Source organism: Heptranchias perlo, chromosome 15, assembly GCF_035084215.1.
Source record: "Heptranchias perlo isolate sHepPer1 chromosome 15, sHepPer1.hap1, whole genome shotgun sequence".
Taxonomy (NCBI): domain Eukaryota; kingdom Metazoa; phylum Chordata; class Chondrichthyes; order Hexanchiformes; family Hexanchidae; genus Heptranchias; species Heptranchias perlo.
This window is the reverse complement of record NC_090339.1, coordinates 62,691,379-62,706,408: the sequence shown is the minus strand read 5'-3', so window position 1 is coordinate 62,706,408 and position 15,030 is coordinate 62,691,379. Positions and strand designations below refer to the sequence as shown.

Genomic DNA, 15,030 nt, shown 5'->3' with positions numbered 1-15,030 from the left:
TAGTTTGCAAAGACCGGTGGGGGGGGGGGTCAAGGCTGGTTTTGTGAGGAGAGGGTCAATAAAGCAACCTAGCACCCCACCCTATTTGATGGGTGCTCAAGTGGAGAAGTACTGTATGAAGCATAGAAGGCAACTCTCCTTACAACCAGCTCATGAATAAACACCTCCAATTCAGCAGCCAAACTGGCAGGGTGTACTAGGATCTGAGATTTGGTCGGTAGCATCTTGGTAGGTACAGCCAATTGGGCTGTTAATCACCCTGGCAAGCCTTCTTTCATCCAGTGAGCAGCATCCAAAAGCATGGTTAGACAGGTACTCTCATATCTTAATTGTGCCATTGTTCTGCTGTCCCAACCACCTTTAGAAACAGGAGCACCATCAACCTGCACTAATCAGCAGCTAAATCAAGGCATGTTCACCCGTCTGCAGTTATGGATACCAGTGGTTGGGTGCAGAGCACCGTTTTTGCAGTTTGACCTGCTTGGTATCCCTCCGTTGGTCCTCATCCTCTTCTTACAAACAGTGGGTGGGATTCCCAATGGTAAATCCATTGGTGGCAATAATGGCACGCATGGCGAAACATCTTTTGAAAGAACTGGCACAAAGTTCTATATGTGCCAGCAGGTCAAAAAAAGAGAAAATGGTCAAGAAATGGCTGAAATATATCTACTTTAACATTACTCTGCCCTTCAAATGAATTTCCACATACTCAGTACTGCCCAACAACCCTGACTGCCCAGCTCACATGGGAGAAGATACGAATTGATGTCCTGTATACAAGATCAGAAAAAGGTGCACAGGATGTCCTTGCCCTAAAATTATTTAAAATTAAGCCCTCACTTGTTTTAGCTGGGCACTTCGTACGTATGTTTTCCTGCCCGCAGAAATACAAATGATGTGCAAAGTGGATAGAGATCCAGAAGAGTCTTCACCCACTTTTCTTATCAGCTTTGCCTGATTTACACCAAGATATTGGATGGACTGATTGGAAAATCTCTGCTATTATGCCCCTTGGGTGTCACAAGTAGTCTTCTCACAAAAGCACAAAATGTTTGAGATTGCACGTGATCCTGCGTCTGGATAACTAATTAACACTTTAAAACATCAGAGTTTAAATGTGTTTTATTATTAAGGAAAAAATGCTGAATGCAGCATTACAGATATATTAGTTTAAAATCCAGTTCAGGCAGCACAGGAAAATTCAATTTGCTAGAGATAAGCCTAAGTGTGGTTTATTGTCGAGGAAAAAATGCTAAGTTAGCATTACAGAAATATTAGTTTGAAAATCCAGCTCAGATAAGATGGGCAAAATCCAATTTGCTGGAGATCATCTGTCAAACTTTATACATGACATCAGCAAATCATGGTTGAACAATCTTCAAAAAGTAGTATACAAAACGAAAGACAATTACTCCGTTTTTCTTTCTGACCTTGCAATAACCTGGCATCTCCCTAAGGAAATTAATGAAGCTGCTGCTAATCTAGTGAAACTGCCAAGAATAATTAGCCTTCAGGAGACCTGAAGGACCTATTTAGACCACTATGCTACACAGAGTACCTGAACAAGAGTGACCTTAAAGGGACAGGCCAGGTTAGCATCTAAACACCACAACCATACAACTTACTAACTGTAACCAAAACAGAGGAGCTTGTGGCATTGACCACAGGTATACTGCTGCATGGTAGCATGTTATTTTTGTACTGTTCAGAGGTGCTGCATGAAATCAGTCCCAATTCCTGAACTTGAATAGCAGACTGCCAGTGCAGCAATGTAGGCTGAGTCGCTGTTTAGTATAATCATAGAAATTTATGGCACAGAAGGCGGCCATTCGGCCCATCGTGTCCGTGCCAGGCAATAAGGAGCAATCCAGCCTAATCCCACTTTCCAGCTCTTGGTCCGTAGTCTCATAGGTTACGGCACTTCAAGTGCATATCCAAGTACCCTTTAAATGTGATTAGGATTTCTGCCTCTACCACCCTTTCAGGCAATGAGTTCCAGACCCCCACCACCCTTTGGGTGAAAAAATTTCTCAACTCCCCTCTAATCATTCTACCAATCACGTTAAATCTATGCCCCCTGGTTATTGACCTCTCTGCTATGGGAAATAAGTCCTTCCTATCCACTCTATCTAGGCCCCTCATAATTTTATACACCTCAATTAAATCTCCCATCAGCCTCCTCTGTTCCAAAGAGAACAACCCCAGCCTATCCAATCTTTCCTCATAGCTAAAATTCTCCAGTCCTGGCAACATCCTCGTAAATCTCCTCTGCACCCTCTCTAGTGCAATCACACTTTTCCTGTAATGTGGTGACCAGAACTGTACGCAGTACTCTAGCTGTGGCCTAACTAGTGTTTTATACAATTCTAACATAACCTCCCTGCTCTTACATTCTATGCCTCTGCTAATAAAGGAAAGTATCCCGTATGCCTTCTTAACTATCTTATCCACCTGTCCTGCTACCTTCAGGGATCTGTGGACATGCACTCCAAGGTCCCTCTGTTCCTCTACACTCCTCAGTATCCTATCATTTATTGTGTATTCCCTTATCTTGTTGGCCCTCCCCAAATGCATTACCTCACAGCTCTCTGGATTGAATTCCATTTTCCACCCTGACCAGTCCATCGCTATCTTCCTGCAGGCTACAGCTTCCTTCCTCACTATCAACCACACGGCCAATTTTTGTATCATCCGCAAACTCTTTAATCATGCACCCTACGTTTAAGTCTAAATCATTGATATATACCACAAAAAGCAAGGGACCTGGTACTGAGCCCTGCGGAACCCCACTGAAAACAGCCTTCCAGTCACAAAAACACCCGACGACCATTACCCTGTGCTTCCTGCCACTGAGCCAATTTTGGATCCAACTTGCCACTTTCCCTCTTTCCCTTCGATCCCATGGGCTTTTACTTTTCTGACCAGTCTGCATGTGGGACCTTGTCAAAAGCCTTGCTAAAATCCATGTAGACTGCATCAAACGTGTTACCCTCATCGACCCTTTTTGTTACCTCCTCAAAAAATTCAATCAAGTTAGTCAGATAGGACCTTCCCTTAACAAATGCATGTCATTTCATTTAACAAATCCATGCCATAAATGTCATTTCAACTCCATTCCTTCTTTTAGCACAAAACTACCAACTGAATAATTCAGATACACACAAACAGGGAACGTCTACATTTTAATTTACAATGTGGCCCACTATATAATTACAAGTACTCTCTTCCTGTGTTTACATCAAATCTACACTGTTTGTGCTCCTTTTATTTGAGTATTTACCACAGCATGCAAATTCTTGAAGGCTTAGAAAATCAAAATGAGAAACTAACTGTTGCAATTTAAGTAAATTTTGCTTGGTTTGTCTACATAACAATAGTTAAATTTTAAAAAAGTGAAAAACTGCAGGATAAATCCATTATACTGCCTAATCTTGGATTTGATGAAATAAAAACTCTCAGTCAGATGTTTGCCCAAGCAGAACCGTCACTTTTCTCATACCAGACATATCATCCTGCACTTAAAGCTGACAAGCTAGCGCCTAATCAACTGCAATCACCTGGTTGGCTGCTCACCAGTTTGCATGTAATATCTCTCCACCAACAAAAACAGCTAAGAGAGAGATTTATCTTAAAAAAACAGCAGGAATGCTTATTAAACTAAGTGAACCCTTTTCACTTAATCTACTATTGTAAGATCTAAACTTGGAGACTGAAATAGAATGCATTTTCAATAAATCAAAAAAGGCAAAACCAGGATAATAATTTTTCTCCTCTATGCTGTCTTGGCAATTCTGCCAAGAGAGCGAGGAGAGCTCAGACACCAGTGTCAACTGCATGAACACTGCAAAGGTAGAGGCTCAGCTGTGAAAGCGAAAGCTCAATTTAGTAACACGTCAGGAGAGGCTCCAGGGAGATCCATAGACACACAGAGAATAAACATACTGAAAGAGTAAAGATTGCTTGGATGAAATTATGATGTGGAGATGCCGGTGATGGACTGGGGTTGACAATTGTAAACAATTTTACAACACCAAGTTATCGTCCAACAAATTTATTTTAAATTAGACAGACTGGGAAGAAAGGAAAAAACATTACCTTAGATTACATTAAGGAACAGAGGGCGGATAAAAAGATATGTCCGAATTTTCGAGAAAGATGAGAGGTTTGAGGAAAAAAGGAAATCAAGCAAATGCGGATAACAGAAGTGAAATATAGCATGTCAGTCGCAATTCATTCAGGCTTTTTTGTCTCTCAATTGTCCTCCAAACCTCTCCTGGAGATGATGATTCATACTGCCCAAGCGGTCGTGCTTCATTTATAACCCCAGACAGCAAGTATTAGTGGGCTATTCAACTGCAGACAGTATCACAACCAAAAACCAAACCTGACCTTCTGAGGCTTCCACTCATGCTAAATTTCCAACAGATATTATTGGACAGCATCACGAGCAGGAACCATAGATAGCCCAAGGACACCAAGACCAACTGTCTTTACTGCTGTGTTGAGCATAATCAGTTAACTCAGCGTAGACCAGGGATCGAATCTGAAACCGGCTAGATCTGTACAGATCATCATGTACCAGATGATGCAATTTACCCACCGAGCCATCGGATGATTCAAGGAAGTGTTAAGTGACATGAATACCAGGGAGTAAGACATTGCTTCAAAAGATAATTTGTCTCTTGCCTCATTAGCTACCATTGTGACTTTTAAAGTGCAAGATTTTAGTGCGGTACTTCCAATACTGAGACTACTCACCTGTCCTAATTTTTGATTGTGATCAAGAACCCAAACATTGTAGAGGTCAACAAAAATACATCACTCATTGATTTCAATGATATTATGTAATGATTTAATAAGTTGTTTTGTTCCTCTACTGTGCTCCTAGCATATCCTATACATGAATAGTGAACTGCAGGAAACATTTCATGTAACTGACTGATCCATGCTGACCCACTCTGCCCAGTTTAACTGTCGGTTATTACTAAGGAAGGAACAGTTAAATGACCAAATTAAAATTATTTTGAAGCTTTAATATAAACATATGTAATTAAGTCCCAGGTCTTTTTTGATCAGCCACTGATATATATGTAGTGGTAAACTTCAAATGATTGGCTAAAGATGCAAATTAGGACCTCAAACTCTAGAATAAATATTATGTATCATTTCATTAGCGCCAAAAGGAACAAACTGATTCCAGATAATCAAACTGTGGCGAAACTATACTTTCTTCAACTACAATCAATTTGAATAAAGAAATGCCCAGACAAACCACTGATCTTGTCCATTATAACTACTAAAAAAGGTTAACTTTTAATGCCTTTGATTTGGGAAAACTGTTCTTGCCAGCTTATCTGGTTGTCCAGATAAACCATTTTCACACTGGCAGTCACGGTATAGCGTAGCTTTTTTTAGGTAAGAATCACAAGCTTACAAAGTAGCTCTAATGCAAGATCAGGGCAGCCAGAAGTAGTGTAAATGAAACTGAATAGCTGCAATCAAAAGTACAAAACCAAAATACAGCATGGCAATACATGACAACTGCAGATACATTTCAATAGTAAGTGACCATATAATACAAATTTTCTAAATTAATGTTAGGAAGACGCTTTAAAAACATCTTGAATTCTTCTACATATTAACTTTACTAATATAAACCAAAAGAAATTAACAAGGTTTACGGTCCAAAAAAGTACCATTAAAACAGATTTTCTCAAACATTCTTGATGAACCAATCTTTCACTTTGGTATAGTACTAGATTGCAGCAGAGCCAACTTAGAAAATTAAACTGCACTTTTTCTTATTTGATCAATTTTACATTACCAACACTTGCAGTCACATAAATGAGCTAAGAATTAGAAGTTACCGTACAACTAATTTAGATAATCTGATTCATTTTCAGAATAAACTGAAATCTTTTATATAAAGACTGCAAAAATTCTACTATGCTAACATCCTCTTATTATTTTAGTCACATTTTGGCCTAATTACTTGAACATACTGTAGTTTAAGTTATCTAAACAATGTCCATAACTCAAAATACCTTAAGTCTTTGTAGTTTATGGAGTTTAAACATGGAATAGTTATTCGTACATGTTTTGACTTGCTCTGTCAAACAATATCTTATGAACCAATTAGTACAGAATAGGCAGGTGTATTTGTCTGCTACACTGACCGTGGTTCAGATCTCTTCTTCCTTCCTATTTTTCTGCATACTGCTACCCAGTTAAAAGTTTTCAAATTTAGCACTTTTCTTGATAAGAGGTGAAATCATCTAGTGACAAGCACAGCAATCTTAGTAAGACATGAAAGTCCTTCAATGAGTATAAATGTCATTTGAATACTTCTCAAGCATTGCTCTCACAATAAGAAAATTAACATAATTGGCATTATTAGGTTATATCTTCCACTTGAGCCAACTACAAGTTATTGTGGAGGTTAGCATGAATGTCTGTATATTAACGTATAAAAATTGACATCAGCATCCCATAATGTCTAATGTGTATTACAAGGCTCTGATAATTATTATAGGGCTGCAATAAAAGAACAGATTAGATTAGTACTTTGAAGTTAGTCCAAGATATTCAGTTAAATCATACATTTTCAGTGAAAATTCCAAAGTTTGTTCACCATTTAACCTCAGTGCAACCTTGAGGGACATAATTGTTATATGCTTTGATATTAATGGTACATCTGTCTGAAAATAATTGGCAACTGATTACAAAGAGATTTTACAGAATATAAGAAAGTGAAGTATGGAATTTGCCACAAATCCAGTCAGGTTTGCAGCTCCTGATCACTATCCGGTGATCCTTAAGTGTGCGCTACGCGGATGTCGGATGAGGAATGGGTGCAGGTATGATACGACCACAGTTGAATAACCTGTCAACAACACTCACCGGCTCACATGAAAAATGGCCAGTTGATCAAATAATGGAAGGTGACCTGGTACACGTGCAACCATACCACAGCATAAATGCAGTGACATGGGGAGAAAACCAAAATCTTCAATCAAAATCCTTGAATATTCTCTAATCCATACGCTGATAATTGTTCGAAGGTGGTAGGAGGAAAGATGAGCAGTAAACATCGTTCGGGTGTCACAACACAGTAGCACAGGACTGTGTCTGACTGAACCTTCCTTAAGCCAGTAGGAGATTGAGAACAAAACACTTCCAAAACTCAACCTACAGCCTCCAACTTTAACACACAAGAAAATTGTATTTTTAAAAAATTGACATTATATGAACCCATTTCCTCAAAGATGGTACTGCTTGTAAAAAAACTGGTGGTCTTATCACTGATGTTACATTAGCCAATATATGGATTTTAAAAACTGTTCAATATCACAAATTGATACTTCAGAACCGAAAATATTTTGTTAATTTCAGCGAAGTAAAGATGTGACTGATCTTAATGGGTTTGACTGTCACAGGCAAAACACCTTCTGTATAATGCACTAAACAAGTCTCTGCCCTAATGTACATTTATTTCAGAATATTGCAGCCCATTTTACACAGTGTACTATTAAAAACCTTTTTAAAATTGAGAAACCAAGGTGAAGGGCCCAGGCCCAAAGTGCGAAACACCACCAAGGATGAAAAATGACGGAGATAAATCGGGAAGGAAACTTATGCAGAGACTCAAAATGCAGTGACAACAGCAAAGGAATCAGGAACTTGTATTTTTATCGCATTTGAAAATCGTGCCTCTCGGGACGTCCCTAAGAAACTTAACCTGCAAATAATTGCTCACTCTTGAATGTCGCATTTATCAATCAATCCAGGATACAAATCAATCTCCATTCCACCTCAATAGTTTTTTTTAAATTTTGAAGTAAGTACACCGCATATCCTGTGCATGAGTTGGACAATGCAGATGGCACTGGGCGCTGTGCAGTTTTCTTTTTTAAAAAAAAAGTGATTTAAGAAAGATAACGCGAGCATGAGCTGTTAACCTTTTTCTTTTGTTTGTTGTTTACAAAAAAAAAAACTTTTATAAGCTTGATCAGATCCAAAAAGGAGATTCGCTTGCAAAAGCATCTTGCTTCCCCCCCCCCCCCCCCCCGCCCCCCGGCTGGGGCTGCACCAGCGCGAGCGATCTGGGCTCCTGTGCCCGGCGGGCGGGTGGGCGCGCGCGAGGAGGGCGGGCGGCAGTTGGCATTCGGAGAGCGGTAACCGACAGCCCCCCACGAACCACGGTCCCGGCCGCCGGGCCTCGCAATCTCAATCACAAGGATGCTTGGACTTTCCCGACGCAGTTAGTTTGAGACCCGGTAAGTGAGCCGAGGAGGAGACACAGACACACTCACCCATCGGTTGATCCCACAGCGAAACATGTCGCGATCGCCCGGCTTCTCGAACTCCTCTCCCGCGGAGTCAGCCGCTTACGTTCGGCTGAGCGGCGGCGGTGGCGGCGGCCTTTTTCACAACTTCTCGGCACCGGAGCCACCGCATTTTGAGCGGCCGTTGGTCCTTCCCTCTCCCTCTCCCCCTCCTCGGGGGCGAGCGAGCGAGCGGCCGGGGTTTTTTTTTTAGTCAGTCAGTCAGTCGAACCGATTCCTCCCGCCCTCCTCCCGCTTCGGTGCCGCCTTCACTTCATCTCGCACCTCCTCCCGCCCTTATGGAGGCGGGGAAAACACACACACACAATTTTCTCTTTCTTCCACCTCTACTTAATCTTCTTCTGCAACTGCTAATCCTCGACGCCGACGCCAGCCCGTTTCTCTCTCCCCACCCCCCGCGCTTTGCCTCAGCTCCTCCGACGGACAGCTTCTCCACGCAGCTCGCGCCGCCGCCGTTAGTCCGGCCCTCGCGCGCGCTCTCTCTCTCTCTCTCTCTCTCCCCCTTCCACTGCGCATGCTCGCCTGCCCCGCGCGCTGCAGCCTGGGAAGTGTAGTTCCTCCTCCCCCCTCCCTCCCTCCCTCCCTTGCCCGGGCAGCGCCAGAGACTACAACTCCCGTGGGCCAACGCGGCTCCTTGTTTGTAAACCCTGAGCATCTCTTTTGTTCAGGGCGTTGCATGTGCATGGGCTTTAATTCCAGCTGATAATTGGGTGGGTCTGCAATTTTTTTTTTCATTCGTCTCCGCCGCCTTTAAGAAACCAGAGCAGGAGTTGGCCACACACACACACACACGGTCCCTCGGGCCTGCTCCGTCATTCAATAAGATCATGGCTGATCTATGTCAACTCCACTTTCCCGCCCTATCCCCACAGCATTACCCTTCTTGTCAAAGAGCTGCCCCACGCACGATGGGCTGAATGGCCTCCCTCTGGGCTGTATCATTCTAGCAGTATGATTCTATGATCCACCTTCTAGCAGTATGATTCTATGACCCGCCTCTGACCAACAACTTGCATTTATGTAGTGCCTTTAGCGTAGTAAAACGTTCCCAAGGCGCTTCAGAGGAGCGATTATCAAACAAAATTTGACACCGAGCCACGTAAGGGGATATTAGGACAGGTGACAAAGAGTTAGGTTTTAACGAGCGTCTTAAAGGAGGAGAGCGGCGGAGAGGTTTAAGGAGGGAATTCCAGAGCTTAGAGCCTAGGCAGCTGAAGGCACGCCTGCCAATGGTGGAGCGATTATAATCGGGGATGCGCAAGAGGCCAGAATTGAAGAGATCTCGGAAGGTTGCAGGGCTGGAGGAGGTTACAGAGATAGGAAGGGGTGAGGCCACGGATTTGAAAACAAGGATTTTAAAATTGAGATGTTACTGGATAAGGAACCAATGTAAATCAGCGAGCACAAGGCTGATGGTTGAACGGGACTTGGTGTGAGTTAGGGTATGGGGCAGCAGAGTTTTGGATGAGCTCAAGTTTATGGAAGGTGGGAGGCCTGCCAGGAGAGTTGTGGAATAGTCAAGCCTAGAGATAACAAAGGCATGGATGAGGGTTTCAGCAGCAGTTGAGCTGAGGCAGGGGCAGAGGTGGGACAATGTTACAAAGGCAAAAGTAGGCGGTCTTGGTGTTGGAGCGGATTTGTGGTCAGAAGCTCATCTTAGCGTCAAATAGGACTCCAAGGTTGCGAACGGTCTGGTTCAAACTCAGACAGTGGCCAGGGAGAGGGATGGAGTCGATGGCTATGGAACGCAGAGCGAAGACAATGGCTCTGGTCTTCCCAATATTTAGTTGGAGCACATTTCTGCTCATCCAGTACGGGATGTTGGACAAGCAGCATGACAAATCAGAGGCAGTGGAGGGGTTGATAAAGGTGGTGGTGAGGTAGAGCTTGGTGTCCTCAGTGTACATGTGGAATCTGACTGTTGAAACTCTCATCCAAATTGCTGTTTCTGCAACACTTCTCTTGCTGGTCTCTTCCTGCAAAAAACTCCAACTTGGTCAAAAATAGTACTGCTTGCATAGCCTATACTATGGCCCGCTTCCCTTCAACCTTATCCTCACTGATCTCCACCAGCTCCCCATCCACATTGACTTCAAAATACTCATCCCGATTAACAAATCCCTTTGAGGCCTCGCACCTCTCTACCAGTAATCTCCGGCTTTATGTCCCAGGTCACACCCTCTGCTTTTTCTACGCTAAATTCCAAGACGCATGGCTAAAGCTTTCAGCCATCATAGCCCTTTCCTGTGAAATTCTATTCTTAATGCCAACTTCTTTGCCTATTTTACATCAGTGACTACACTTCAAAAGTATTCCATTGGCTGTAAAGCGCTTTGGGACCTCCTGAGGGTGCGAAAGGTGTTGACTAAATACTAGCTCTTCTTTCTTTTTTGCTATCTCTCTTCCAAGTGTCGATTCTCTCTCCTTTTTCATGAAGCACCTTTGAACATTTTGCTACATTAAAGGTGCTAAATAAATATATAATGTTGTTGTCGAACATGCACTTCTGCATATTTGCTCAGCAACCCTGCCTTTAGGCTAAATATTCACCATCTGCATCACCGGCACTCTGTGCCTGCAGTGTGTACTATCTACAGGATGCACTGCAGCAACTCACCAAGGTTACTTCAACAGCATCTTCCCTCTCCTGCGACCTCTACTACCGAGAAAGAGAAGAGAAGCAATGTCATGGGAACTTCCCTTCCGTCAAGCATCATCCTGACTTGGACATGTACTGCTGTTCCTTCATCATTGCTGGGTCCCTACCTAACACCATTGTGGGAGCATCATAGCCAAGACTGATGGAAATTCAAAGGGAAGGCCCACCACCATCTTGTCAGAGCAACTGGCGTGGGCAAAAATATGCGGCCTAGCCAGCATTGCCCAATTCCTGAGAACAAATATGAAAAAAAAATCTGGTTTCAATTCTTGAGATTTTATATATGCAAAAAAATGCTTCAGAATAAACTGTTGCCACTTTCAAGAATGAGATGAAATGTTATGCTTTTTATTCTAATTAGGAAGCATGTTAGAGGGAATCAGCTACAAGAGCAAAATTATTGGGTTTAATGCTCAAATTACATATATAAGGCTCAGAACTTCTTGAGTCATAAAATGCATAACCATTCAATATAAATCTTTTTGCATGTAATTAGGCACAACCCTAAATACAAAATTGTGCTTTGTGGTAATGCATGTTACCACAAGTGTTGGCAGCAGGCATAATATTAGTAACATGCATTTCAACTAAAAGAAGCAGAGAACTTGCATTTATAAATCACCTTGTCACACCCTCAGCAAATCCTAAAGGAAAGGGACATAGCAAGAGGAGTAGGCCATTCAACTCTTCCAGCCTGGTCCACCATTTTATTAGAACATGACCGATCTGTACCTCAACTCAGTTTACCCGCCTTTGTGAGAAAAAGTGTTTCCTGATTTCACACCTGAATGGCCTAGCTCTAATTTTAAGATTGCGCCCCCTTGTTCTGGATTCCCCCACCAGAGGAAATAGTTTCCCTGTGTCTTATTGAATCCTTTTATAATTTTAAACTCCTCAATTAAATGACCCATCAATCTTCCAAACCCAAAGGAATATAAACCAAATTTATGCAACCTGTCTCTTAACTTAACCCTTCAAGCCCTGGTATAATTCTGGTGAATCTGCATTGTATCCCCTCCAGGAACAATATATTGTCCCAGAGGTGCGTTGCCCAGAACTGAACCCAGTACTCCAAATGGGGTCTGACCAAGGCTCTATACAACTGAAGCATCACTTTTCCCCTTTGTACTCCAGCCCCCTTGAAATAAAAGCCAACATTCCATTATCCTTTTTGATTACTTTTTGTACATGTGCACTAGCTTTTAGTGATTCGTGTACATGGACACCCAAATGTCTTTGCTCCTCCATAGTTCCTAAATCTCTTGCCATTAAGAAAATATTCCAATTTGACTTTCTTCGATCTTCTGACTCAGCAGGGAAAGTGCTCCCATTGATCTAAGCTGACATTTAGCTTTGATGTGGAGATGCCGGTGATGGACTGGGGTTGACAAATGTAAGGAATCTTACAACACCAGGTTATAGTCCAACTGTTTTATTTGAAAATCACAAGCTTTCGGAGGCTTTCTCCTTTCTCACCTGACGAAGGAGAAAGCCTCCGAAAGCTTGTGATTTTCAAATAAAACAGTTGGACTATAACCTGGTGTTGTAAGATTCCTGACATTTAGCTTGACATTTAGAAGCGAAATGCACAAATCCTTAAAACAAAAGCTCAGGAAACATGATTACAATTTGGGAAGATAAGGAAAGCCCAATCCAGTATTCTGTATTTAAATATCATCCAATCCTATGTAGGCCTGCAGTAAGAAGATTGGAGCAACTGTATACACCATACAGCCTATATTGTAAATACTGTACTTACGATTCAGGTAAAATGGCATTAGACCTGTGAGAGCTCACTCATTTGGAACTAAACTCGCTCATTCTAGTTTAAAATATGACCTGTTGATTTAGCTCACTCCTTAATATAAACACAGTCATTTATTTAAATAGATTCACAATCTGTCTCACTCCTAGCATTTATTGCATAGTAACTTCATCACAGACAACTGCATTTCAAATAATATTCAGGAGTAGCTATACCGTACAGTGTAAGTAACCATCCTCAAAAAATGTAAGGGTTGCTGAGCATTTGTTGCAATTGCTTGACTGTGAAGTGTGCTGTGCAACAGGAGGCGTTTTAACTTATTGGCACTGTCAGTCCCCCTGCCTCGAACAACAGCAGAGTCACCGATGCAGATTGTAATGATAATTGAATTATACCAATAGAATGCTTGGTGTTGTTGGGTAAGTGAACAGGAATAGGGGAAATCTCAAATGTTAAACATTGTGGAATCTTCTAATAGGGCATCGAAGGCTGCCCGGATTATACATAAATCACAGGCAAATTATGTCAAAAGGCTGGTTGTGTCCCCTTAAATCTTTGCATGACTTACCAACAGGGAAAGAAAACTTTCGCTTGTGATCTGTAAAGTGGATGCAAACACTAAACTTGAATGAAAATTAAACTTTCAAATGCTAGGCCCCCCCACCCCAACCCCAAAACCCCATCTCCAGATCTATAATATTTTGAAAATCTTATGTCCTGGCTACAAACCCTTACTTCCTGTCACACATTTGTGTCAGCTTTTCCTATTATAAATTCTTACATCCATATTTGGAATGGAAATTGCCTATGTAAACTTGTCATGCTGTAATTACATCCTCTTAGAGAGGTTGTGCTGTTGTGCCTCAGTTTTGTATCTCTCAGCTCCTCAGTCTGTACTGCAGAGAAGCGCCTATCCTGCAAATCTTAGAATAAGGGGCTGCTCTTTCAAAACTGAGATGAGGAGAAACTTCTTTACTCAGAGGGTAGTAGGTCTGTGGAATTTGCTGCCCCAGGAAACTGTGGAAGCTACATCATTAAATAAATTTAAAACAGAAATAGACAGTTTCCTAGAAGTAAAGGGAATTAGGGGTTACGGGGAGCGGGCAGGAAATTGGACATGAATTTAGATTTGAGGTTAGGATCAGATCAGCCATGATCTTATTGAATGGCGGAGCAGGCTCGAGGGGCCGATTGGCCTACTCCTGCTCCTATTTCTTATATTCTTATGTTCTTATGCAACCAGTTCTATTTCTCTACTCCCCAAATTCCCATAAGTTTTTCCATTTAATTATAAATGATAATACAAAATTATATCTAAAAGTAAGCACAGAATGCATGTCTTTAAAACAGAGATTGAATTATATCAGATATCATTAACCCTGCTTCACCCATAGATTACACTTGGCCTTTTCTCTCCATGTGCAACATCATGGAGATTAAGTAGTATTATTGAAAAGTGTGTTCATCCGCCTGTTGATGACATTTGGCCAATCAATTTGAAAGGCGGTATGGAACGATGAGACCAATGCTCTATGGTCAACAAGGACCAATCAGGTCTCAGAAAATGGGGTTTTAGGGTGGCTCCAGCATCAGAGAGGTCAAAGAAGGAAATAAATACTCCCTAAAGTAGGGGATCAACAAATGATGTGGGAGGGAAGCCTGTGACTGAGTGATCATACATGGGCTATGGATAGAGTGGCATTGACAGGCAGAATGGCCTTTGTTTATTCAGGATTTTCTTATGTTTTTATCAATTTTCCTCTAACTTGCCACACTTTTCAACCTGTGTATTTTGGCCCTGGTTTTTCTTCATATTTTCCTGATGTATAAGACTACGAGCACAAAAAAACGAGTCCTTAACCATGTGCATACAATAAAAATATTAAAGACAAAATGTAACATTCATACTACTTCCTGTCTGTCCCCTTTGTCATTCCATTTGCTTAGCTTGTTTTGTTATTTATTCAATCACATTGCTTCTCTTGCATTTCTCCTTGCTACTTCTTTTTATAACTTGCATTCTTTCTCAGTCCCTCTTTCCTTTACCTTGATTTAATTTCTTTCTCTTCTGATTCCATTTAATTCCTCTACACTCACTCTTCTGTCCAAAAGTCCCTGACCCTGCTGCTCTGTCAGCCAATGAGTCTGTGCAGTATGTGCTGCCACGAAGTGCTCCTTGAGATTGAAGAGGTAATTTTCTGAGTGTACGCTACAACAACAGCAACAACAACTTGCATTTATATAGTGCTTTGACGTACTAA

At 41.8% G+C, this 15,030-nt stretch overlaps 1 protein-coding gene across 2 annotated transcripts in view; it reads right to left on the bottom strand.

Annotated features, from left to right (window-relative positions):
- Nucleotides 1-8,825, bottom strand: part of atp11c (ATPase phospholipid transporting 11C) — a 113,656-nt gene extending 104,831 nt beyond the window's left edge. For both annotated transcript variants that reach the window (XM_067997318.1, XM_067997319.1), the window contains exon 1: nt 8,313-8,825. In XM_067997318.1, the coding sequence (XP_067853419.1) occupies nt 8,313-8,339 (27 nt within the window). In that variant the 5' untranslated portion in view covers nt 8,340-8,825. The remainder of the gene's footprint in view (nt 1-8,312) is intronic.
- Between the last annotated feature and the right edge of the window lie 6,205 nt (nt 8,826-15,030).